Source organism: Passer domesticus, chromosome 18 (genome assembly GCF_036417665.1).
Source record: "Passer domesticus isolate bPasDom1 chromosome 18, bPasDom1.hap1, whole genome shotgun sequence".
NCBI lineage: Eukaryota > Metazoa > Chordata > Aves > Passeriformes > Passeridae > Passer > Passer domesticus.
Window position 1 is genome coordinate 11,690,690 of NC_087491.1, and position 25,675 is coordinate 11,716,364.

The 25,675-nt window shown below is 43.6% G+C and overlaps 2 protein-coding genes across 6 annotated transcripts in view; one reads left to right on the forward strand and one right to left on the reverse strand.

Moving 5' to 3' along the window:
- The window catches only part of RABGAP1 (RAB GTPase activating protein 1), a 72,766-nt gene extending 48,573 nt beyond the window's left edge, over positions 1-24,193 (forward strand). For all 5 annotated transcript variants that reach the window (XM_064393760.1, XM_064393759.1, XM_064393758.1 and 2 more), the window contains 13 exons: positions 6,258-6,371; positions 7,082-7,156; positions 9,315-9,440; positions 10,183-10,326; positions 11,894-11,935; positions 12,262-12,390; positions 15,464-15,556; positions 16,603-16,713; positions 19,398-19,502; positions 19,973-20,056; positions 20,861-20,932; positions 21,478-21,675; positions 22,481-24,193. In XM_064393760.1, the coding sequence (XP_064249830.1) occupies positions 6,258-6,371; positions 7,082-7,156; positions 9,315-9,440; positions 10,183-10,326; positions 11,894-11,935; positions 12,262-12,390; positions 15,464-15,556; positions 16,603-16,713; positions 19,398-19,502; positions 19,973-20,056; positions 20,861-20,932; positions 21,478-21,675; positions 22,481-22,603 (1,416 nt within the window). In that variant the 3' untranslated portion in view covers positions 22,604-24,193. The remainder of the gene's footprint in view (positions 1-6,257; positions 6,372-7,081; positions 7,157-9,314; positions 9,441-10,182; positions 10,327-11,893; positions 11,936-12,261; positions 12,391-15,463; positions 15,557-16,602; positions 16,714-19,397; positions 19,503-19,972; positions 20,057-20,860; positions 20,933-21,477; positions 21,676-22,480) is intronic.
- Positions 18,026-25,675, reverse strand: part of STRBP (spermatid perinuclear RNA binding protein) — a 73,276-nt gene continuing 65,626 nt past the window's right edge. The window contains exon 19 of the mRNA XM_064393775.1: positions 18,026-18,228. The gene's annotated coding sequence lies outside the window, so the exon portion shown is untranslated. The remainder of the gene's footprint in view (positions 18,229-25,675) is intronic.

Sequence of the window (25,675 nt, forward strand, 5' to 3'; positions counted from 1 at the left end):
AAAACCTGAGGGCTGTAAGGTACCTGTGTGTTTCTGATCACCTCAGTTTTTGAGGGGTTAGGTATTTCTTGAGGTTAAATTGTCATTAAAACCTACTAAAAATACTGGTGCAGTTAATCCTTTCAGAGAACAGAAAGCAGCATTACCTCCAGCCACGCTTTTCAACTGTCTGAAAGGATTTGCAATCATTGTATTGTCTTGAGAGACTCATGTCTTTAGAAATGCTGTACAGCACAGTCTTTTGCAAGTTCCTATGCTGATACATTTCTCTCCATATGTAACCTTTGAAATCTAGTTTCTATTGTAATTCTAGCATGTAAACACTAGATTCAATTTTGTATTCCTCTAATGAATGCAACAGGATGGAAACACGTTTGCAATTGCTAATGATGAGCTTTTTTACTGTTCTTAATACTCGTGGGTATGTCTTTTCTTCAGGGATTTCAGAATTGTATTCGTACCTTTTTTAATTGTTTTTTCCACATGCTGTTTACAATTAAACCACGAGCATGGGAGGCTGTGCGTGCATGTGCTTTTAGGTTGCTTTGCTGAATGAAATGCAGTGGAGTGATCTTCCTTTAAAACCTCTCTGTTGTCCAGAGAGGCTGTGGCTGCCCCTGGATGCCTGGCAGTGCCCAGGACAGGGCTTGGAGCAGCCTGGCAGAGTGGAAGGTGTCCCTGCCACGGCAGGGTGGCACTGGATGGGCTTTGAGGTCCCTTCCACCCAAACCATTCCATGGCTCTGTGATGCTCGTTTTCCCTTGTGTCCCACCTGTCTCCTTGCACCTTTCACAGTACCTGGTACAGCAGAAGCCACCAGGGGTTATTCTGGTGTGTCCCGTGGAGATCTGACAGTGTCAGAGGTTGTTTTCAGGAGTTCTGTTTGGGAGACAATCCAGCTCCTTACACAAGTTCCAGCTGAGAGTTTTTTCCTGAATGTCAGTGCAAAGGGCAAGAGCAGATGAAATCACAGGTGAGAATGTGTATGTGTGTGTTTGTAAGAACTTTGTGCACCTTTTAATGCTGGAAATTGTTTTGTATGAAAAGATGAGAAAGAGCTGTGAGTGTGGAACCCCTGCTAGGAAGAACTTGGGGAAACCTGCACCAAAGCAGATGAGCAGAGCAGACAGGTGAATCAGAGGCAGTCTGACCCTCGAGATCAATTCTGGTTGAGTTCTGACACAGTGGGGACTGTCTGGGTGGGTTCCTCGATGGCCCTTGGCTCTGCTGGGGCTGCTCTGCCTCACACAAGGGAAGGGTGTTCTCATGCACGAGGCAGCTGAGGAAGAGTTATGCTGGGGCTCCAGAATTACCTGTTTGTGCCAACTCAGAACTGTTAAAGTATAGGGAGAGGGGTTCTTCCACCCCATGGTTTTAACAGACATTTCTGTAGCTGTTTTTTCAACTAAGACTAATAATAAGAAAAACTACAGTTGAGCCAAAAATGACAAATGTTACTGACTTAAAATAATACTTGCATATTTTTAATTATTAAATAGAATTAGATAAATCGGAAGCATGTAAATATCTGATTCTAAATCTTTGCATAATTATTTCCAAGAGGTAATTTTGCTAAGAGCTATTAAAACTCCAAGAAATGTATTATTCCCTTTTGAGATGGTGTGTACCCCAGCTGTGTCATACATCTCTTGGCTTGTTTCCTTTTTGCTGTAGATGTACATACATATATATATTTGTGTGCTGTGCAGTTGTACAGTCACTGCCATGCTGAATTGATTGCTTTCAGATGAGTGTATCTGTGGATTTTACATGTGTGTGTATATGTATCCCCAAACAAGCAGTTTAACAGGGCAGTGGTTGTACACTCACAGAGTTTAGGGCTTTGTACAATATGTAATTTTAAGAATGTCAATGTGGTTCTTAGCGGATTTTATAAACACTTTTCTGAATCTGTTATCAGCACTTCCCATCCTACAAGAAACTGCACATTTTTCAGTGATTGTTCCACTGGTTACATTTTTGTCTGCCATTTGTTCTGGATTGATGTAATCTTGATACTACTAAAATTTCAAGGGCTGTTGACGCATTTCACATAGCCTGGGATTGCCTGTTCTCCAAATATATGGATCATGCATCAACAGTACTAAGTAGCCTTACTGTTTTGCCTAAAAGCCTAGCTAATTTATTTAATATTCTCTCTTTAAAGAGAGGTCTCTGGAAGGGGTAGCATATTTTAGGATGCTCCTTCTCTTTAAAGGGAAACTCAGAATTGACTAGCAGTACTTGTTGATCAGTGATATTATTGTAGCCAAAGGATGCATGGGTGGTTTAATAGGAAGTTTTTGCTTCAAGTTTCTTGATGAAATGTAGTGTTCTACAGAGCTGTGTGAAGAGTGTAGTTTTTTATTCTGAAATGCACTTGTACACTTTATTTGAAAGGTCTGAATGGATCATAAATACATTTAAGAAATAAATGATACGTCACATGTTTTCACGGCTTGTCTCGGGTGGTTTTGTGTTGCTGTGCTGCTGAAGGTGTGTTCCTTGGCACGGGGTGGGGCTGTCCCCCTTGTCTCCATGGCTCTGAACAGTCTTGGAGAGGGAGCAGGGGCAGGAGAAGCTTCCAGCCTGGCTGGTGTTTGTGCTTTATCCATGCATGCTGCAGGGCACTGTAGGCAAACTCCTCGCTTTGATTTTCCTGTGGGAAACTTGAGCCCTAAAAGGAAACGAGCAGAGCGAAAGGGCTGGATATCACAAGGGATTCACTTTTATTTTTAGAATTGCACTATATTGCCATATTTGGCCTGAAACTATGCTGTATCAATGCACTATTGTATCCAATTGCAGTGTCTAACCAGTCCAAATTTGTCTAAATTATTCAGGTTTTCTCTACAAATACTTTTTTATCTGTGAATGTTCTGGGCAAGTGCTGACTTCAGGTAACACATTCTGCAGGCAGCATTCCTGGTGGGAAGTTAACAAGTACATTACTCTGAAACTGTGGTTTGTGTCACTTCCTTGAGGTCTCAGTAACAGGTGCAATTCCTCCTACCAAAACCTTCTCCAGTGGTTTGGGCAAAAACAAATGCAGGAAGTGGACTCTGTGTCCACTTGTAAATGAATGTAAATATTGCTTAATAAAAGTAATTATGGGAATGCCATCAGCCTGCAAAATAGACCTGGTAGCACAGGATCCTGCTGACACTGAAAATAGCTGTCAAAAGACCATTTAATATATTTGAATGCACTTAAAATGTACAGATCTGCTCAAAATAACTTATCCCCATCGTGTAATATTACCCCTGCTGCTGCCCATGAAAGCTGCACAGAATTTTGGCTCTCTCTGCGTGTTGGATCTGCTGGAATCTGTCCCTGGCTTGGTGCACTCCAGGGTGGCTCGTCCATGCCTTGCAGCAACACCCCACGTGCTGCTCCCACCCTGGCACAGCAGGAAAATCCCAGTGGGGACTGGGACTGCAGACCCTTCCCACAGTCACCTCTGACTGAGGCAGAATTCTTGCAGCCACTGGGACCTCGGAAGGAGTGACTGGAATGTGGAAATGGATGTGGCAAGAGTGAGAGTCAGGCCCAGTTTGGGCTGCTGGTGGGTGTGGCAGATAACTCAGCAGCGAGCAAATTCCACAGTTGGAATCATTCTGGGGCAGGGGGAACAAAGTTTGGACCCCTTGAATTTCTCCATTTTGCTGGTGCTTCTGAAGCCAGCCTGGGTCCAGGTCAGGGTTGTTTTATACCCCAGGGGATTTTCTCCAGGAGCCTGGTGTGACAAGAGCTGATCTTTGGGTGATGAGCCATTTCCAGCAGGCAGCTTCCTCTGTTCTCTGGAGGTTTCTTGTTTCATTTTTTTCATCACAAATCTTGTCCTTTAGCAAGTCTTTGCTGCAGCTTCTTCATGCTCTTGGGTTTATGTAGTGGATTAGGAGGAATAAACCTGTGCTGCTGAAAACTGCACGTAGATCAGTCCCAGGAAGAGGGAACTCCAGCTCTGCCATGTCTATAATTGTGCCTTGAGCTACAGAAAAAGCTTCTAAAGTAACACAGTCTCAGTCTGAATATGTTGATCAAGGCTGTAACTGTATGCCATGGTTTGTAGATCCTAGGATGCTCCCTGCAAGATCATGAAAATACATGGAAAATATCTTTAAATGTGTCAGGTTTAAGAGGTGGGAGCCAATATGCTTTTTTATGCATCCTGACAGAACAAATGGGCTTTTCCCAGCTGGACTGCATCCTGGTTTCCATAATTACTCACGTAGTTTCTGTTTAAATCAACTGGAGAGGAAGGTTTCAATGTAACTACCTTAACATTTTAAAGTGTATAAAAGAGGGGAGGAAGGGCATATTCTGAGTCTGAACATCTACATTTTCCTGCTTTCCTTCAGAGCAGCAAACTGTTATGAGAATTTTAATCTTCACTACACTCGCCTCAGTTCTCATGGCTGGTTTCCACTCTGTTTTCTTTATTACTTTCTTTTTCTTCCTGTCATTCTTAGCTTTCTATTTTTCAATCCCAGTTTGTGAAGGGTGTGGGTTCAGAAGGGTTTCCTTCAGTTCCCAGTCCCCTGAAAGCATGAGAAATTGCCCATTGAGCCAATTCTCACAGCAAGGTATAAAAATAGGAGTAAAGAAAAGGTTACACAATGCTTGGATTGCAGCAGTTTGTACTAATGGGGAGATTTCAAAGCCATGGTTTGAAAAACATTTTTTAAACCTTATCATTTCCGTTGATTTTTCTCTTCCCAAGCTGTGTTTCAGCTGCAGGAACTCATGGTGGATTGCTTGAGGAATTGTACTGAGACACAGGAGTCAAGAGCTGAGCAAGTCACGCAAAGCCAGAGAGGCCACTAATTAGTGCTCTTTAGCCATAATGAGTGATTCGTTTGGGAATCCTCTCTTAAGAGTTTCCAACCAGATGCTTTTGTCTCTGCTGTTAAATAAGTGGATTAAAAGGCAAGTGGATTTGAGGTTATTTTGCCATTGCAGCAGGGCACAGGTGACTTCAGGAAAGGCACTTGTGTAGGAGCACAGATGCTGCTGGCAGTGGCCAGACCCTGTGCTCCTGGGAGCACTCCACTGGAATTCAGGCTTGCCAACTTGCAAGAAACTATAAGTTATCACTAAGTCTGTATTCCCATGTTTAAAGTTTGCAGAATGGTTTCTGAGCTTTGTCTTTCCCCGCTTGCAAACAGCCAGCCATTAGCGTAATTGTCTTTGACTTAAAAGGTGTTTATTTATATGAAATTTATTGAGCATTGGATTTGTTTGTTTCTAATTTCCTTATAATGAGATAGACCTCTTTACCAGTTAATTATTAGCAAATTGGAATGCTGAACAGTACTTTTGATATAATTTCCAAAACAATCTGCTCTTGATTCTAATAGCAGCATAATGCTTTCTTGCCTAATGAAATGTCTGTGTTAAGCCCCAGAGAGGAGCATTAACCTTGGATTAAAATCAGAAGAGAAATGAAACACACTGAAAATGAAGCACACTGTGGTAATTTTGTTGTTGTTGTTTGAAAAATAATTTTGTGAAGAAAAAGAACCACAAGCTGTATTGAATGTTCCTTACACTGATTGACTGATTATGTCATGTGCTTTTTTACCATCTTTTACTTCTAACCTTTTTCCATTTGCCTAGCAGAAACATGGTTTTTTTGGATGGATTAAACCCCTTTTTTTTAACTGTTAAGCTTTCTAAATGTCCAAGGCATCTGAAGCTGATGGTGTCAGAGTGATGTGGAGAACAAAGTTTCATGTTCCTCGTGCTGAAATCCCAGCTCATACAGGACCTGTCCCTGCATTCCCTCATGTTTTCCTGTGTGACACTCCCTCGGGCTCATGCTATCTGTGTTCTCTAGTTGGGTTCTGAGGGGATGAGGAGTGGCTCCTCAAGCTGAACCTCAGGACAGCATTTTGGACAGCTGCTGCTTACAGCTGACTGGGACTCCTGCAGTGGTGAGACAGCACAGCCTGGGCAGTGCTGGCATCCAGGAATCTCTGAGGGATGGCTGCACCTGCACTGCCCTGGCCTGGAGCACAAATGGGGTGTGTGTGTGTGTGAGCTCCTTCTGCCACTCTCTGCCCTCCCAGATGTGCTCAGGTACCCAAATCTATCCCAGCTGTGATCTGCAGCTGCCAGCTCTGCTGGGGTACACTGGGTCTTGTTAAATTTAGAACAGTGCACAGAACCCAGTGCTCATCTCCCAGTCCTAGCATATTGTCATTTATATTCTTTTGATGTGTTTTAATTGGCATGTTATTTTCTTCTTCTGACAGGAGTCTCCACAGGACAGTGCCATCACCCGAGACATCAACCGAACGTTCCCTGCTCATGATTATTTTAAAGACACTGGGGGAGATGGCCAGGACTCCCTGTACAAAATATGCAAGGTATTCTTTAAATTCTCAGCTGGTTTTGGTAACTTGTGTTCAGCATCATCAGCAGTGTGGCTGTTGCCTGAGAAGAAGGGGGATGTGTTAGCAGTGTCTGTCGTGCAGCCAGCCTCTGGCACCAGGCTCAGGCTCTTCTCCATGGTTCTCTTGGGCTGTGTCTGTTATTCACACAGGAGACCTAAAGCCCTCCCAGATTTCTCTGCACTGAAGTGTTTGGTGCAAAGACTTCACATCATTCCTGACCTGTCAGCCTGGATCAAGCTGGGCAGATTATGTAACTGGAGATGACTGTGTACCTCCATAAAGGTTATAGAGCCATAGGCATGCACTGAAGCTGATTATCAAAAGGAGGAAATAGGCAAAAATGGACAGCTCAGTGTATTCAGGTATCTCAGCTGGAGTGGTTCAAGCTTCCAGCACTTTTGAATTTCTAGGGCTTCTCCCTCTTCCTAACATCCCTGTGGGACCTGTTTAGAGGTAAAAGCACTCAGATAAGTGGTTGCAGCAACGTTGGTGCATCACTGGATCCAGCCACTGCCTCTGTGTATCCCAGTTTGGTTGTCACACAGATTTTCCCTTTGTTAGAATGACAATGGCTGCACTCCATCCATGGGAATTGTATGGAGCTGTGTTCACTGCATTGTTCTGTTTTATTTGTGTTTGTTATCTTGAGACAGGTACCAGTAAAGTCTTGATTCCTCTTTTAGGCCTACTCTGTGTATGATGAAGAGATTGGCTACTGCCAAGGCCAGTCATTCCTTGCTGCTGTGCTGCTGTTACATGTAAGTGGTGCCTTTACCCTCAGCTCTTTTACACCTAAGAATAAATATTGCTCCACTTGTCTACAGCAGACTTCTGAGCTAATGGGGTTGCAGGGCACACATCCACTTATAGGTTGGTCAGTAATAAAGTGATTTTAGACAGGGAGGAGTACATTGTTTAAAGCTTGCTGTGGTGTTTGTAAGGACTCAGCTTTCTTGCCCTTGTGTTCCTGTACTAGGACCCCTTCCATTCAGGCTTGCACTCATGAGCAGTAGTAGGCATGGAATTTGTGTATAAGACAACACTGTAAATGTTTCTGTTACAGGGTTTCAAGGTCAGATTTTAGCTTTTTATAAGATGTTTCTGTTGGAATCAGTGAGAAATACAGATGGTGTTTGCCATGGCTGTGTACACAGAGGAGGATTTAGGACATGGAAGGGATGTCAGTTCATTAGGTCTCAGTGCAGGCTGTGCTGCCTGTGGGCTGCTGTCCTGTAGGTCTTTGTGCTTCTTGGTTTGAGAGGTTAGGGAAGGATACAATAATACCTTCTTATTTTTAAAAGAAACTCTATTGTGCTTTTTTAAACTTAATTGCTGTTGATAGAAGTGATCTCATCAGTGTAATATCCTTTAATTGCTGGTGTGTTCAGAAGCTAGAGAGAGATTTATGGTTCTCAGGAGCAAAAGTTTTCGATTCACTCACGCTTGGGAAATACAAGAGCATTAGAAATCTGTATTTCTATATTTATAGGCTGTTCTGTTTCAAAGTAACGTCTGCTTTTTGTCAGTGTTTCTGTTGCAAGGATAGTTGGAACTGCAGAGTTCCTGAGCCCAGCAGTGCTTTGAGGTTTCTTTTCCCCAGCTGTTGCTGCCATAGAGGGCTGAGCATGAAGAGCTCTCTGCAGTTTTTGGTGGAAGAGGAAGTCTGGCCTTCAGGGGAGGATTTTCCATGCTGTTGTAAAGTCAGGGGAGGATACAGAAGAGATTGTAAACTCCATTCTTGTGAAACAAAAGCCAAGTGATTAATGATAACAACCTTTTAGTTCTTTGTAACTGTAATCTGGAATATTTCCTAGATGAGCAATTAATTCTTTATTTCTTCACTGAATGAGATAGGGAAGGGCAACACTTCCTGCTACGAGAACTGAACGCTTCCACTGAAACAGTTGTGCTTGCTTAGAGATTTTCATTGTCATGGGTCCCTTGCCTTAGAGAGATTCACTCTCATGACTGAGCCCTGTGTTATTCCAGAGTTCTCTCTTTAGCAGTGCTTGTGGCTTCTGGGACTAATGTATGCATGTAAGGAAAAGCTAAATTTCAAATAAGTTTCTTTTTATTTGATTCTCTTTGAAGTCAGCCTCTGGAGTGTGGCTGCTAGGGAAAATAAATAATAAAAACAAATGTTGCAGAAAAGGAAATTAAGTTTCTGCGAGTCCTTCACTACCAGTTTGGAATGTTTCAGCAAAGTTTTCTGTTTTAATAAACTCCATCTGCAGATTAATAATAGAATACTTCAGATGGATGTTCTGTTCTTTATAGAAACCAGCAATTGACCTGAAGTCAGACTTTTCTACAGAAATATTAAAACTGAATTTTAAGGGCAGGGAAAAATGTCACAACACTGATGGGCTTTGAGTTTTCCTTCAGTTTTTGGCAGAAAAGGGACATTGAACCTTCCCAAACTGGTGCTGAGTTGTGAGGTGTGGAACTTCTGTTAGCAGTTACTGGTCTCTCTTATTCATGTCATCTAATAAATAACCATCAAATGTAATAATGTCATTGAAAAAGAGAAATATATCATTAAGAATAAGGGATCCTGTTTAACATCCTTTAGCTTCTGCCTTATTTTACTTGAGTGGCAAAGGGTTAGGCTGGTCAAAATCTGTAGGATTCAGATTCTGATGAGTTCTGGAGCAAAGACACGGGGAAACTGCTCTGGTCTTCATGTGTGGAAGATGTATTTTTAGTTGAGTGATTGAGAGGTGGTTTATTCTACTGAAATGCCATTTGAACAGAAAACCTCATTTTGTGTGATAGTACTCTTGTTTGCATTTAAACTGGATAAAAAAGTAGTGGCAATTCAGCCTTTCACTCAGAGGGAGAAGGGAGATTCAGGCGGATGGACCTGATGTGAAAGGATTTAATGCTGCCTGCTAACTCCACTTTCCTGTCTCACAGATGCCTGAGGAGCAAGCTTTCAGTGTTCTGGTCAAAATCATGTTTGATTATGGACTCAGGGAACTTTTCAAACAGAACTTTGAAGATTTGCACTGCAAGTTCTATCAGCTGGAGCGCCTCATGCAGGTGGGGCTCACACGGGGGTGAGCAGAGCCGAGCCTGCAGCTCAGCCTGCCTGCTGCTCGTGGGGGAATGGGGTTTGTGAGCTCTGGGGAAGGGTGAGTGGTGTTTGTGAGCTCTGGGGAAGGGTCAGTGCTGTTTGTGAGCTCTGGGGAAGGGCGAGTGGTGTTTGTGAGCTCTGGGGAAGGGTCAGTGGTGTTTGTGAGCTCTGGGGAAGGGTGAGTGGTGTTTGTGAGCTGTGAGGAAGGGTGAGTGGTGTTTGTGAGCTCTGGGGAAGGGTGAGTGGTGTTTGTGAGCCGTGGGGAAGGGTGAGTGGTGTTTGTGAGCTCTGGGGAAGGGTGAGTGGTGTTTGTGAGCTCTGGGGAAGGGTGAGTGGTGTTTGTGAGCTCTGGGGAAGGGTCAGTGGTGTTTGTGAGCTCTGGGGAAGGGTGGAGAGCCAGGACTATCCCAGGTGTTCTAGCAGAGGTCTCAGGAGCAGTGTGGTTGAAGGCAGAGGTGCCTGCCAGCTGGAGAGGCTCTGCTGTCAGCACAGCCACTGCTGGGGCAAATCCCAGGCTCTGCTGGGCACCCACCCCAGGACAAGCCTTCAGCATCCTTAGCAGCCCCCAGCCTGGTCCTGTCACACCTGTGGATGCAGGACCCTGCACTGATGGTCTCTCTACCCAGCTCCCTTCTGTAGCTTGGGGTTCAGCTGCTGTTCCAAAATAGCCTAAATTAACTTCCAGTGCTTCTGGTGTTCTACTTTTAGGAATACATTCCTGATCTGTATAACCACTTCCTGGACATCAGCCTTGAAGCACACATGTATGCTTCCCAGTGGTTCCTGACCCTGTTCACTGCAAAATTCCCTCTCTACATGGTCTTCCACATTATTGACTTACTCCTATGTGAGGTATGTGTTCTAACTGGAGACTTGCACAGTCCCCAGCTTTTGACAGTTTGTCACTATCTTGGTTCATGTCCTTGTTACTATTTGTTCTCTCAGAGCAAGGCGTGTGATATTTTTATGTGGAAGTGTTACATTTCTGCAATGATAAAGATTCTCAGCATTTTAAAGAAACAAATCAAGAATCAATAGCTATGTAAAAGGTTATAATCTCCTATTCCCTGTGGCACTGGTTAATCTATGTGAGAAGACTCTGTACAGCCTGATGAGAGCTGATTTCCAAATAGGTGGGCTCCTCTCTTCTGAAGTCACATTATACACAGTGATGACTTTTTTTTTCCCTATCATGTAATTGCATGGAGGCCATTGTGTATAAAATGGCCCAGCTAACTCTCATTCTGGCAATCTAACAAGCTTGAAGCTCTTTCTCCTGGAAAACTCAAAGTCTCTCTATATTTCACAACTTCTATTTAGAGAGCAAAATCCTTTGTATTGAGGCGTTGTCTGTAATCATGTGTAGAACAGTGTATGTAGTGATGTGTGGGTAAGCAGTGTAATTACAATCAGCACTTATTACCGTCAGTGAACAAATCCCATTTTGTACTGAAGGATGCTTGAGTTATTTAATGATTTGCTGGGTAACTTTATGCACCCATTCTTCTTGGATGTGCACTTGTTCCTGTGAAGTGGCTGATTTCCTGCCCTTCCTTTACTGGAGGCTTTCAGCATTCACAAACCTCCTGGTCAATGTTTTTGCCCTTTCCCTGTGTCTGCTGCTTGCTTTGTCCATGTGCCAGTGGAATAGAAAGCAGCAGATGGTATGGAGAAAATCAGTTCTGTTTGTTTAGAAACACATTTTCATTTCATAAACAGTAAATGTGCTCACAGAGAAGTTTTAAGGGGTTTTTCATCATATTAAAGTAATGGTGAAAGAATAACTTGGTGGCAAGAAGAAAGGCAGGATCTTGAAAGGAGATGAGCAATGTGTCATGGTTATGAGTGGGACCCCTGAAGAAGGTGTGAGCTACTCCTGAGTGCAGAACTGTTTGTATTTGATTTAATTGGACAGTATGAATAGAACTCTTCTGAGGAGTAGAGGCAGAATAGATGCCGTGGGACTCTGTCCTAAAGTGAGTCACTTTCTTTTTCATTGCATGAATTATCCCAGTTTGTGAAGACCACAATTTAATATATTGCTGTATACATTGCTGCATTTGAATTTGATTTTAGAAGTTGCTGTATGAAAGTTAAATTATCTTGAGCTGACCAACTACTCATTAAGAAATAAAATAAAGTGCACAACATAATTCTGGAGTTTCAGACTGCTAAGGAGGCAGTAAAACCACTGTTGATTGTTTTGCTCTCTATAATGACTCTCCAGTAAAGATATTTTGCCAGTTGTTTGCAAAGTTGTTCTTTGTGCCTTTGATTTATATAGCACCTGGTTACACTTGTATCCTGCTTCTTCATTTCACAGAAACTAGACAAACAGCAAAACCCACCAAACAAATTCCTATCCAAGCTTGTAAATACTGAGAAATTAAATTATTTTGTCATTATTTTTTCTTTCCAGGGAATAAGTGTTATCTTCAACGTTGCACTGGGATTGTTAAAAGTGAGTATACAGTGTTACACTGTGGTTTATGCATCTTCACGCACCATATAAAGATTAAGATGCCTGTTACAAAAATATGTTGTTTTTTTGAGAAGCTAACAACTGCCTGTGGCATACGTGCTGTAATCTGGCATGTCCTGTGCAGCACAGTGCTTTTTTGGGGGGTGGAATAGAAGGTTGCAGAAATAGAAACAAACACTCTTTGCTGAAGGTTAAGAAGCAGCAATGTTACTGCAGCTTTCCAAAGCTGCCGTGGCTTTGTTGTTTCTGGGATTCAATAACTGTAAAAGATTGGCTTTTCCTGGTGTTTCTTCCCTTGTCTCCAGACCACCAAGGATGATCTGTTGCTGACTGACTTTGAGGGGGCTCTGAAGTTCTTCCGCGTGCAGCTGCCCAAGCGCTACCGCTCCGAGGAGAACGCCAAGAAGCTGATGGAGCTGGCCTGCAACATGAAGGTGAGAGGGAGGGACTGCACCTCGGCCTGGGGCAGCTCCTGCCTCCAGCCCCGAGGGCAAATGCAGGTTCATTTTGACTCAAATACACTGACGTGGTTCAAAGTGTCCTTTTTCCTTAAAGGAATTCTTGGTAGTGTCAGTGTGGAAGTACACAACTTCCCTGGTGTGTTAGCATTGCAGGCATGTTGTGATCCAGGGGTAGCAGTGTGGATGCCAGTATTCTGCATGGAGTTCAAGCATATCTTGTGTGAAACTAATGCAGAAATTACTGAATAATCAAGAATCAAGCTATTTTATCTCTCTAATCATTTAGCATTAGCCACAGATTAAATGTTCCACATGCATCTGGTTCACATCATCCTAATGAGTGCATTTGCCTTTTATGTTTCCAAATAACAACTTGTTCCTTTTCCCACTCTGCCAAAATTCCCAGTGTTCCCAGTGCTGTGTGGAGTGGCACAAGCAGGCTCTGAGTGGACATGGCAGGGCTGCCCTGGGGTGCTGGATGCTTTGGGGGCATTAAAGGGAGGTTGTGGGGGAAGCACTGCTGGGCTCAGCACAGAACACTTCTGTATCACCTCCTTGATGGCAGTGCTGCACTAATTGCTTTCCTTGACCTAAAATCTAAGTCCTTTGCTGTCAGTAGAAATCTCCATCTCTGTATTTGGAAGTGTTTCTTTGAGCAGAAAAGGGCCTGATATCAAAATAAATAATTTATAGGAAGGGAGAAGTAGCCTGGCTAAGGCATTGTGATTAGAACAGCATTCTGCTGGAAAGGAGGTCAGGAAGTCATCAGCTGGAGACAGCACCAGATTCTTAAAGTCACTTCTCAATCAAGTCACAGAATCACAGAATGGTTTGGGTTGAAAGGGACCTTAAGCCCATCTCATTCCACCCCTGCCATGGGCAGGAGCACCTTCCACCATCCCAGGGTGCTCCAAGCCACATCCAGCCTGGCCCTGGGCTCTTCCAGGGATGGGGAGTTCACCTCTCTGGACATCAGATGTTAGCAGAGCTGCTGCTGCCTCCTGCAAAAATGTGGTGGGACACCAGTGTTCATTTCTGCAAATGCAGAATCCTTGCTGAGTTCCCCAGGCCTCCTGTGCCCAGAATTTATGACAATGACAAATCTGCTCAAGATCACCTAAAAAAGGCAAAACTGGCTCAAAGCACTGGAAAAGTAGAAGATGAAAATAGAGTGGTGGTGGTGTGCGTGCCTTCCTTTCCTCTGGCATGGTGGATGCCTCATTTGTCAGGATCTAACTTTGCATTGTGGGAGGTTTGGGGTGTGAAACCCCCAGATCTGGGCAGTGTTTGAGCAGGGGCAGAGCAGTGAAATAACCTCCTCAGGTTACTGGCTCCACTGTCAGTGAAGGGTTAACTGTCTGGGTGGGTGTCTGGGGTGCAGGAATGCCTCCTGCAGTTGTGGTGGGGTTGGACCGGTGATGGTTCATCTCAGGAAATGTTCCCCCGAGTGCAGAGGGGCGTTTCTGCTCAGCTCTCACTAGAGGGAGCTTGGCCACCGCTTTCTGCAGCTCCTGCCGAGGGAGGCTGCTAGTGAGAAAAGCAGACTTGAGGGAAACCAGACACGTTTTCCATTCTGCCTGTCATCTATGCATGTAAAATTCAACACGTTTCTCAGAAAAGGGTTTTTAAAGAGGAAATCTTAGCTATAGCTTTTAAATTTATTTGGTTTACTGAGATAAAATAAATGTTTAGGTGCAACTTTTAATGCTAGAGATTTCATTTAGATGCATAATGTCTTGCATGTGAAATGCTCACAGTGATCTTGGTGTGGTGTTGCTGAACCATTCTGGCACGGGTGACACCAAGAAAATGCTGGTCAGGATCTGTTACAGCTTCCCTTGTGTTCCTGTCCCTGCAGTACTGCAACTCTGGGCACAAAATACTGAATTCAGCATCACCTTTCTGTCCCTTTTTGTAAAAGGGGACTGGGGGCCTGTGAGAGTGGCTTTGCTGGTGCTGTGTGTGTGTAAAAGGGGACTGGGGGCCTGTGAGAGTGGCTTTGCTGGTGCTGTGTGTGTGTGAAAGGGGACTCTGGGGGCCTGTGAGAGTGGCTTTGCTGGTGCTGTGTGTGTAAAAGGGGACTGGGGGCCTGTGAGAGTGGCTTTGCTGGTGCTGTGTGTGTAAAAGGGGACTGGGGGCCTGTGAGAGTGGCTTTGCTGGTGCTGTGTGTGTAAAAGGGGACTGGGGGCCTGTGAGAGTGGCTTTGCTGGTGCTGTGTGTGTGTAAAAGGGGACTGGGGGCCTGTGAGAGTGGCTTTGCTGGTGCTGTGTGTGTGAAAGGGGACTGGGGGCCTGTGAGAGTGGCTTTGCTGGTGCTGTGTGTGTGAAAGGGGACTGGGGGCCTGTGAGAGTGGCTTTGCTGGTGCTCTGTGTGTAAAAGGGGACTGGGGGCCTGTGAGAGTGGCTTTGCTGGTGCTGTGTGTGTGTAAAAGGGGACTGGGGGCCTGTGAGAGTGGCTTTGCTGGTGCTGTGTGTGTGTAAAAGGGGACTGGGGGCCTGTGAGAGTGGCTTTGCTGGTGCTGTGTGTGTCAGAGCAGGACAGAGCACTCCTGCACCTCGGGCCCGGGGCTGTTTTCTGCTGGGCTTGAGTGACACTGGCAGAAATGTCAGCTGAGCCTGCACTTGCCCTTTCAGCATTTACAGTCTCATGTAAAGTAAACCAAATGCTTCTGTGTGATCAATGTTACAGCTGAGAAAGCAGCTGAAGAAGGCTCAGCACCAGGCCAGTCCCAAAATGAGCCATATCTCCCAGGGAGCTCTGCAGCGTGTGGAGCAGCAGGAGCTGTGCAGCACCAAGGGGAGCTCGGGCAGGATGCTCTGGGTGCCTTCTGAAACTTTCCCTGCTTTCCACAGGAAGAGGCTGCTGGCATTCTATTGAGTGGAACCGTTTGTGACCACACCTGGGGGTTTGGCACTCAGAGCTGGGGGAAGCCAGGAGCTGTGCTTTGTAGGAGGCAGGAGTTGCCTGAAGCTTGTTCCATAACCTGTGTGTGTTGTGTTCTTTTGTCAATGTTCTGGGCAGGAACTAATGGGCTGCTTTAATTTAGATTAGCCAGAAGAAGCTGAAGAAATATGAAAAGGAATATCATACCATGAGAGAGCAGCAGGCTCAGCAGGAGGATCCTATAGAAAGATTTGAGGTAATGCTTTACCTTCTCCAGTCTGGTTTAACAAACAGGAAATTGCTACTTTGGACTCTTTTTTGAGCTGGTTGATTTTCTGACCAATTTGGATGCAACAGGGGAATCAGCTCCATGAACGTGAAGGGAATGTCTCTCTATTGGCAATGCTGATCAGGATGGGGTTGTTGTGAGCCCAGCTGTGCAAGAAAAGCCATAGTATGAATTTTTATTTGGGCTTACAGAACTGGTTCAGTAGAGCCTGTTTAAGGTGCTGATTGCACCACAAGCCATGAAGAGAAAGGAAATGTCTGACTGATTCTAACTCTGCCTTCCATGGGTGTACTCCCCATTTTTCTCCTTTTCTTAATTTCAAATTATGTATCCTGCAGTAAGCATATAATTTTATAAATAGTTTATTTATCAAATAAATGTAATACAGGGATAAATTACACAGGTCAAGTTATGCATGCATACACATACCACAATAATACACACAGATAAATAGATACAATAGATTCATGTATTTTAATCAGAGAAGTAAACTTTCTTTAGTATCCATCTATGTGCTGGGAGTTGTAGCAGGAGAGAGAAAACAGAATATTTTTTCCAGGATTCTCCTCTCTTACCTGTTCCTAGCATGGTAATTAAATTTTGAACCAAGAAAAGCAGTAGTTGTAGGAAACTCCTGGCAAGGTATCAACAACACAGTGATACCCCTACTGCTGCAGCCTTCAAAAACATTTCTGTAGCTCAACAAGTAATGGCTGAGCAGAGTTCTTTGTACCTGGTGTCTCCTCAAGGCTAATCCTGTATTTATTTTACATTTACACTATGGCTGTAGTTTGGTCTGGGGGAATTTCCTGCAGGCAGAGTTGTGTCTGCAGGCTGGAGGTGGGCATTGGTGTGTGTGCCCAGGGCTGTGTCACCCCTGCCTGGGCAGCCCCTGGCCCTGACAGCCCCCGTGTCCCCCCGTGTCCCCCCGTGTCCCCCCGTGTCCCCTCGTGTCCCCCCGTGTCCCCCCGTGTCCCCCCGTGTTCCCCCCGTGTCCCCCCGTGTCCCCGCAGCGCGAGAACCGGCGCCTGCAGGAGGCCAACATGAGGCTGGAGCAGGAGAACGACGACCTCGCCCACGAGCTGGTCACCAGCAAGATTGCACTGAGGAAGGACCTGGACAATGTAAGTCATGTCCTCAGGCTGTCTGGGGCACACAGGGCTGACTCCTTGTTCCTTCTCTCGCTGGGGAGGAGAGACATGGAGCACTTTTTTGTGTGGGACAGGATTCCTTCCTGCTCATCCCTATTGCACCCTGACAATGCACAGGCCTGGGACAGAGGTCCATGGGAAACAGGAGTGCTGGCTGAAATACTCATTACTCTGAAAAGCATTCAGAGTGGCTGGAGGGAAAGCAGAGCCTGTACTTGAGTAGTTGCTTTCTTTTCTCTAAGGAAGTCTAGCAGGAGCTGTGTCAAGTCTTTGAACCATCTCAGAAATCATAACATGGATGCTAGCTCGTGTTTTCTTGGGATTTTTATGAATGCAATTTCACAGCAGACAGGCTTTGCAAAGTACCTGATAAACCTGAAAGTCTGAGTCTGTCTGGCTCTGCATGGATCAGGTTCTCAGGTACCTCAGGCAACTCTGAAAATGTTGTTGTGGTTTCCATTTGGCTTGTTGGAATCTGCCTGTGTGAACTCCTCATCCTGGGCTGTTTCCAGATCAGTAGAGCTCTCAGGAAGAAGATTCACATTTGCTTTGTGTTACAGCAGCTTTTTTCAGCTTGCTGTCCCACTCCCTTCTTTACATATTCAATTGGGGGAGATTTTATTAGGATATGCTTTTTCTTTTTTTCCAGGACATGCAGAGGCAGAAAGGTACTGGCATTTCTAGCACAGGAGACATTTCTAGTCTGTCTGCTTGGGGAGGTGAGGGAAGAGTTCAAGTGCTCATGTTTTGCCATTCTTGTTCTGTACCAAGATAAGTGCATTTCTGAAATCTCAAAGGAAAATGACTTCTGAAACTTGCACAGTGCAGGAGCTGACAGGCTTTCAGATGTTTCACTGGATCTGCCTCAGACAATTTAAGGTTTCCCACGGTCTCCTGGAAACTTGCTGTTGGAAAACTATTCATAGTAAATGTTGATGCCACTGGGTGAATGTTGCTTTAATGAGGTTTGGTTCAGGACTTTGGGGTTTATTACATCTCCTGTTCTTAGGTGTTAAAATGGGGATCATAGAAGAATATTCTAGAAGCAGGTTTTCCCCACACATTGCTACTTCACCTCCTCTTACCTGGGCTTTTCCCCTTCATTAGTGAGGCTTCCAGAAGCTTCACACTGGTGATAGCCCAGTAGTGGCACTCAGGAGGTGGACTCCAGCAAAAGTTGTCCTGAAGAAGCTTTTTCTGTCAGTTTTTAACTGTTGTTTGTGGCTGCTTGAGCCTGTGAGACACTGTTATATTTTTACATTGGTTTTTTTTTTTTAAATGAAGAGCTGGGAGAGGAACAAAATTAGGCAAAATTGATATGCTTAATTTGATATATAATAGCCTTGTACTCAAAGATGGCAAATGATGTTGGCAGCATTTGGGTTATCCCCTGGGAGGAGATAGGTAGGTTTGATCCTACTTCAGGACATGATTAATTCTTCTAATTGGATCCTGAAGTGATGAATTTCATTCTGCCAGCCTGAGGTCCTGAAAGGAAAGTACCAAAGGACATTGTTTAACAGACCTTTTCTGATACCTACATGGCATGTCTGAAATCTGCAACCCAAAAGATCAAAACAAAGCATTTGGAAATACAAGAATCTCCTTAATATCCTTTCACTAGACCAGAAAATAGGCTTCATTTCTCTACTGTTGTTGGGCTCCTACATCCCAGTGTTCTTTAGCTTTAAAACAGCTTAAACCCCATCTGCAATGAAAAGATGTTCTCTTTGCCTTTGCCATCTGTTTTAAAAGATCAGCAGGACTTTAGGGGACTAAAATTCACTTTTTGATTTTCTTCCTTTGAAAGGAATTGGTACAGCTACTTTCTGAAGGTTTTATATATCAGTTGAGTTATTGATCTATTTTTATGTGGAATCCATACACCTATTGGGAAGTGCTGTGTTGTGTGTATGAGACAGGAAAAGATGTCTTAACTTTGCAGAGTTTTAGTGGTTTATAAAGAGCTTGAAATTTTTCAACAATATATTTTTATACTTCAAAAACTGCAGTAAAAAGGGTTGTTGGTTTCTGGTGGGACATTTCTTTCCCTTAAGGAGGAAGAAGAGAGGGGCCTGACTTATGTTGCTTTGGTAGCTCAGTTTTTTCATGCAGTATTTTCAGGGATGGTTACATCCATTGGGAGGTTTCATAGAGTTCTGGGGGCTTTTTAGATTTTCTAGAGGCATTTTTCATTAATTCTGTTTTCATTGCAAGGTTGAATGTTTGCAAATTAAACTTAGATCTGAGCTGGTTATTGTCTTTTATTGATCTTGCACGTTGTGAGCTGTTCTGTGCCTTTGGTTGTCTGCAGAATGTATTGGTCAACTTCCAGACTGGACAAGAAAATGAAACTTATTTCTGGTATTGGATTTCTTTGGAGCAATCCCTACTCCAGTTTTGCTAAAATGAATCACTGAACTCAAGAGGCATTTTGGAAGGCTGGAGTACAGTGGTACATGCCATTAATTTTGATGTGTTGCTGCTTTGCTATTGCAGATGGGAAGTTTGAGAAAAATAATTTTCAGAATAAAGTTTTATTGTTTTTAATAGCAATGAACCAAACCTTAATAAGGCTGGAATGGCTGCACTCTTGGCTCTGTCCTGGTGGAGGCACAGCAGGGAAGCCTCTGCTCAGCCTCCGCTCTGTGTTTCAGGCAGAGGAGAAGGCAGATGCCCTCAATAAGGAGCTGCTAATGACCAAACAGAAGCTGATTGATGCAGAAGAAGAAAAGAGGCGCCTGGAGGAAGAATCTGCTCAGGTTGGGGCATTTCTGTCATTCTCGCTGTTCTGTAGAGTACAGAAATGATAAAAATAACAAGTGACAAGTGTGGGAAGGGCTTAGTGTTCTAAGTCATGTTTGTCCCTCTTCTGTGGTGTAAAGGACGTCAGCAGAGCAGAATTTGGCATTTTCCTGCCAGGTGCTTCATAGGATGGGGAATTTTTAACTTGAAATCAGTGTCACAGCCTGTGCCAGATGCTGCACAGAGAGGCAGTGCAGGACTTCAGCTGTCAGCACTTCTTGAATCCTTCCTTTCCTTGGCTAGCCCACTGCTCCTTCAGTGATGGCCACCAAAGCCTGGCTCTACCCTGCCTGCAGGGGCTGAGCTGGACTCTGGCTCCCTGGGTAGAGCAGAGCAGTGAGGTTAAGGAGAAGGAAGAAATACCACCTGGGTATTTTTGAGACTACACCTATATAAACCCTTTATTTCTTTTTTTTTCCCCCTACAGCTGAAGGAAATGTGTCGTAGGGAGCTAGATAAGGCAGAGTCAGAGATCAAAAAGAACAGCTCTATTATTGGTGACTACAAACAGGTGAGTACAACTTCATGATGATGTGGTTTGCTATCAAAGTACAAGACTTTGGGGTATTTTAGGAGATTTCTGGAAATCAATGTCATCTGTGCCATACATCTGAGGACACAGTTTAGCTGTTCTAAATGGGAAGCCTGTGGCTGGTTTTGCATTTTCTTTGGCCAAGATCCTGAAGTGGTCACTCCTGTTTGCCCCTGATGTGGGGATTGGTAGATCAGCAGTCACCACAGCCTCAGTTACAGACAAACCTTGTTCAAATGGGCTCTTGGATATCAAAGGTTCACTTCATGCCAAAAAAAGCTTCTCTCTCACCTTTGCTTTGTCAATCAAATGCAACTCAGAAATAAAAAAAAGATGCCTTTTTCCTTTCAAGGCTTTGCTTTGGCATTCAAGCTCCTGATCAGAAGGTATCAAGGGAGCAAATTCATGTGGCTCTTTAGTAGGCCCGTCTCAGGTCTCAGGGAATGAATTAGGTTTTTTACTAAGCTGTCTTGCCTGTTCTTTTCTCCCAAAGGCAACAAAAGGGCCGTGCTATTCCTAACCTTTTCTGGCTCCTTTAGCAAGGCCAAACTGTTAATAACTTCTGTTGGAGCTGCACCTTTTCCTGTGGGGACAGAACAATATGTAGAGAATGGGAAAATGTACAATGAGACATCTTAATGCAGCATCCCAATTTTTCTAGCTTTCCAAGGGTCCTTAGACTATCCATGTTAATATTGCAGCAGCATTTATTTTTGCTTTAGCATTCATTTGGGAGGGAATTTACATTTATAAATGGTCTGGTAACATAATTTTGCTTGTCAGATTTGTTCCCAGCTGAGTGAGCGACTGGAAAAGCAGCAAACAGCAAATAAAGCTGAAATTGAGAAAATACGGGTAAGAGACCAGATAGATCCACAGTCTACAATGTTTCAATCTCTTAGAAAAATCATAGCAGCAAACACAATTTATTTCATTAGTAAAATGGTGGCTGAGAGTCCCCATAGATGAAAGAGACGATGATAAGGGGGAGATCTGGGAGAAAAGGTGAGTCCTCTCATGCCGTAGTGGTTACATGCTAATGTTGATGCTGGGGACTTTTTTTTGAGAGGTCTTTTTTTTCTGGAAGAGATCCTCTGACTGTCTTTTTTACATGCTAATGTTGATGCTGGGGATTTTTTTTGAGGGGTCTTTTTCTTCTGGAAGAGATTCTCTGACTGTCTTTTACCTTAAAGTAACAGTGGGAGGGACAGAGCCCATTATTGTAGCAAAACAACACAGCAGTGTGAGTCTGGGGCTGGCAGGAGCTGCTGCCTGGCTGTGCCTCCCCACAAGTTGCCATTAGTGGTTGCTCTGGTGTGGAGTTGCTCTTGCAGAGCAGAGGCAGGAGCAGGCTTTGATCACATGGCAGCACGTCGCTCACAGGCAGGTGTTTACTTCAGCAAAAGGTGGATGACTGCGAGCACTGCCGCGAGTTCTTCAATAAGGAAGGCCGTGTGAAGGTGGCCAGCACTGCCAAGGACGGTTCAGACGAGGACACGGATGAGGAGAAGGAAACCCTGAAGAACCAGCTGAGGGAAATGGAGCTCGAGCTGGCCCAGACCAAGCTGCAGCTTGTGGAGGCGGAATGTAAAATACAGGTAATGCTCTGGAAGTTTGTTTTGTAGTCTGTACAGCGTGTCTGCATTCCTAGAAAAATGTGTGTGTGAGTTGTGGAGGGATTGGAACAGATCCTGTTGGTTGAAACCATAACCTGCTATTTCCTGCACGGGTTATTTAACCAACACTGCGTCTGAAACTTGCTGTATGCAGACGATATAATTGAAATTGCATGAACTGTATTTAGCAGCCACTACAGCTTCCAGACATCTGCCTGTCTGCAGTGCAGTGCTGGCTGCCTGATCTCCTGCAACTGCTTGGAAGGAGCCCAAGCTCTGACAGAGTACTGAATCATGCATGTCTTTATCTCACAATCAGTGCTAAATGAAGAAGTAACATTGACAAATGTTAGACATGTTTCTTAAAACATGATTGCAAGGCACTCCAGGTACCTGAAGTATTTCTGTAAAATATGACAACACTGTGCTTTTAGCCTAAAATTGATATGTCAGTGCAGCTTGTTCACAGAAAGGTAAAAATTAGTTTGTAGAAAGTCCACTTCCTGTGGGAATAGCTCCTCCTCGGATGGAAGACAATTAAAGAGTTTGGATGTACTAAAGAAAGCAGAATGTTTCACTAAGGGCAGTGACACAAGTCTTGTTTTGCTTTTCAAAGCTTTTTTTTCTCTTTGTCAGCTTATTGTGCTGCTTTTAATTTATGTAAGACTTGTTTAACTTCTGAAGTAGCCAAGAGTTTGTAGATGTTCTAGAGCCTTGTAGCTTTAACTCCTATAACCTTGTGCTGTGAATATGTAACAAATTAAGGAAATTACTCTTCTGTTTGCAGGATTTGGAGCACCATTTGGGTCTGGCCCTGAATGAAGTACAAGCTGCAAAGAAAACGTGGTTCAACAGAACAATAAGCTCTATAAAAACAGTGACTGGAGTCCAAGGAAAAGAGACTTGTTGAAAAGCAGTTCTGTCAAACACACCTTCTTAACACAACACCTTTTGTTGCCTTCCTTGGCCAGATGTTTAATTCTGTGACATGAGAGGACCAGAATGTAAATATAATAGAAACACAGCATGTCAGGATTTCAATAGGTCAGTGATAAAGAGGATGGAAACACAAGAGAGGTTTTATTGCTAGACATGGGATGTTCATACTACTGATATTTAACAGGTGATGTAGCTAGATTGAAGCTCTTCCGAGAAACACTCCATTCTGCGTCTGGCTGGAGGCTTTTCACAGACTAGGTACGAGAACTTACCAAACCCTAATTGTTAAGTTTACATATGATAGGTTTTTTTACAGTTATAACCTTTTTTAATATTTTATTTGAAAGGAAAAGTGTCACTAACAAAGTTAAAAAAGAAAAAAAGAAAAAAAAAAAGGAAAAACGCAACAAAAAAATACAAGTTTATCAAGAACTACATCAGTGCCAGAAAGCAGTCCCCAGAGGTAGGAAATGGAGAGTAGGAGGTGACATGTTTTGCTTTATGAATGGGGATGATTTCAGCATTCCTGTCGAGCAACCCCACTTTGTTTTAGTAGATGCAGCATCCATCTCTCTGTGTTTGGCATTTCTTTCTGTTACTAATCAATTCTATGCAATTCTGGGCTTTTTTGGCATGGGCTGCCAAACCAATTCGCCGCCGGAGGCTGGGAGACTTGTCGAAGTGCTAGACAAGAATAATCGGAATTGTGGGCAAATTTCCGTTTCACTTGTGTCATATTGTTTGATCCACATATCAACAGCGTTCAAACCCCAGCAAGGGACTGCTGATAAATGAATTATGTGGATGGTCTGACATTCAGTGGAGTCTGTCTGGGTTTTGTCAGGTTTCTGTTTCGTTTGTGTTTGTTTGTTTTTACCCGGCTGTAGCAGGCCTTCTGCGGAGCTCCGACAGAGCTCCCAGGTTTTAGTTTTGCACATAGGTATGAATGGGACAAAGAAACAATAAACTGAGATATATATGAGGCAGAAATCACAGCGTGAGTGTAGCTGCGAGCATCTCTAGCTGTCCAAGTCGCTTCCCTGGTAGCGTTCTGAGGTGGTGTAGGTCATTTTTCACACTCGATGCAGTTGCACTGGTAGGTGCTAAACGTGCTTGGAGTTCTCATTCCTTGGATTGTATTGAGTTCTCACCAGAAAGCTGTAGAATGGAGTTTTGCACCTTGTAATTTTTTTAATTTATAATGGTTTGTGTTATGCTGAAGTATCTATTGCATCAGTGGATAAATTTTGTGTGCAGTGTGAGTATAAGCTGGTAACAATATGAGGCACTGGTTTGTATATAAAGATATTTGGTTTATTTTGTATTTCTAACTTTTTCTTGTTTACTGTACTAATGCTAGCTAATGTACTCTGTAACTACAGGATAGAACATGCTATGTCCAAGCTTTTTTCCTTAACTGCATACATTATCTCTATTGTTTAATACCAAAAAAAAAATTACTGTAACTCCATCAATATTAGATGCGTGGACATTGTGGTAGCATAGTTGCAGTGTGTATACTTTATGAATTGAAATATAAACTAGTAAAATTGTATAACTATTTTGTTGTTTCATTTCATTTGAACTGAAAATTATTAAATATTTTGCAATATAAAGCTAATTCTCTTCTTAAAGTAGAAGCAGTAGCATCTGCAGGCTTCTCCAAGACTGAAACCACAGTCATGCTGCAAAGGGCTTTGCTAAAAAAAAGACTGCATGTTCTGAGTGCTGCCAACACTGGTTTTATATAATAAAATCTAGGGTTTACTTTGAAAAAAGAAACTGCAAAAGTGACCTTGTGCAGCTTGAAACTTGTGACTCAGTATTTCTCAAACATGTCCAATTTAGAACATTTTTTTTTCCCATGGCCCTCCAAATTCTGCTTGAATCTGCAAAATAAATGTAGGCTATCTCTGCATATCACCATCAGTAACAAATTCCGTGGGGTCAAGCGTGGTTCATGTCATCTTCAGCTGGGTTTTGTGGCCGTGGCTGAGCCCGCACCACCTCAGGGCTGCAGTAATTGGGTCAGCTCTGCTCCCAGCCCTGTGTTCTGCAGAGATAACCAGCACAACAAATGGATTCTTGTCACCAAAACCACCAGAGGTGGCTCGGAAAGCAGCCCTGCTCTAGGAGGCTGCTGTGGTGTCACTTTCCCAGCCACGTTTTGCTGTAAGAGAATGGCGTTATGTGGTTGTGTGTGGTCTCTGCTGCTTTGGCTTCCCAGAGGTGCATCCCTCGGCAAGGTCAGCTCTGCAGTTTCTCAGTATTTGCAACCTTTAGATAAAGTCCAAAGGTGAGTTGCGAGCAGGAGGAAGCAACCCAAGAACCCTTCAGCTACTTGTCTTTCTGAAAGGGACTGGGAAATGGTGTAATAGTGCATTTTCCTCCAAAAATGAGGTACTTAAGGAAGAGAAAAAGCTGCGTTATTGTTCAGATGTCTTCCACTCTAAATAAACATTATCTTCAAATTGCATGCAGCATATACTCCTCTTTTAGTATGGATGCAGAACATGTATAATTGTTTCACAGCATTTCATCCAAAACACTTTACAGTGAGTTTCCAGTCATGGATGATTTTAGATGCCTACCTGAAGGTTTTTGGTGCTCAGAAATAAATATTAACAATGTATTTCACATCCAACTCCATCTAAAATATCCACAGCTAACTAAGAAAAATGGATCCAGTGCTGAGGTGTGCATCTTTGGAAGCATAATTACATGTGAAAGACAAGGAAGCAGGTCAGTTTTAAGATGAGGAAATTGAATTTGCAGATGTTCAAAACTATGAATAAGGAAGGTAAAAAACCACATAGAGTCAGAGTTGCTGTAAGCACAAGTATTTTACAGCCCTGTAAGAGAAAAGGAATGAGTGTGTTTGGTAGCATTTGGGGCATTAATGAGATGGTTATTTACTGGTAGTCAATCACCTTTCTGTTCACATGTGCCTCAGCTGGGTTTGAGTACTGAACTCCAGCTCAGTGCCAGTTTGCTGATGCTGGGATTAATCTCCTGTGCCCCAGGCTCCAGCTTCCAAATGCTT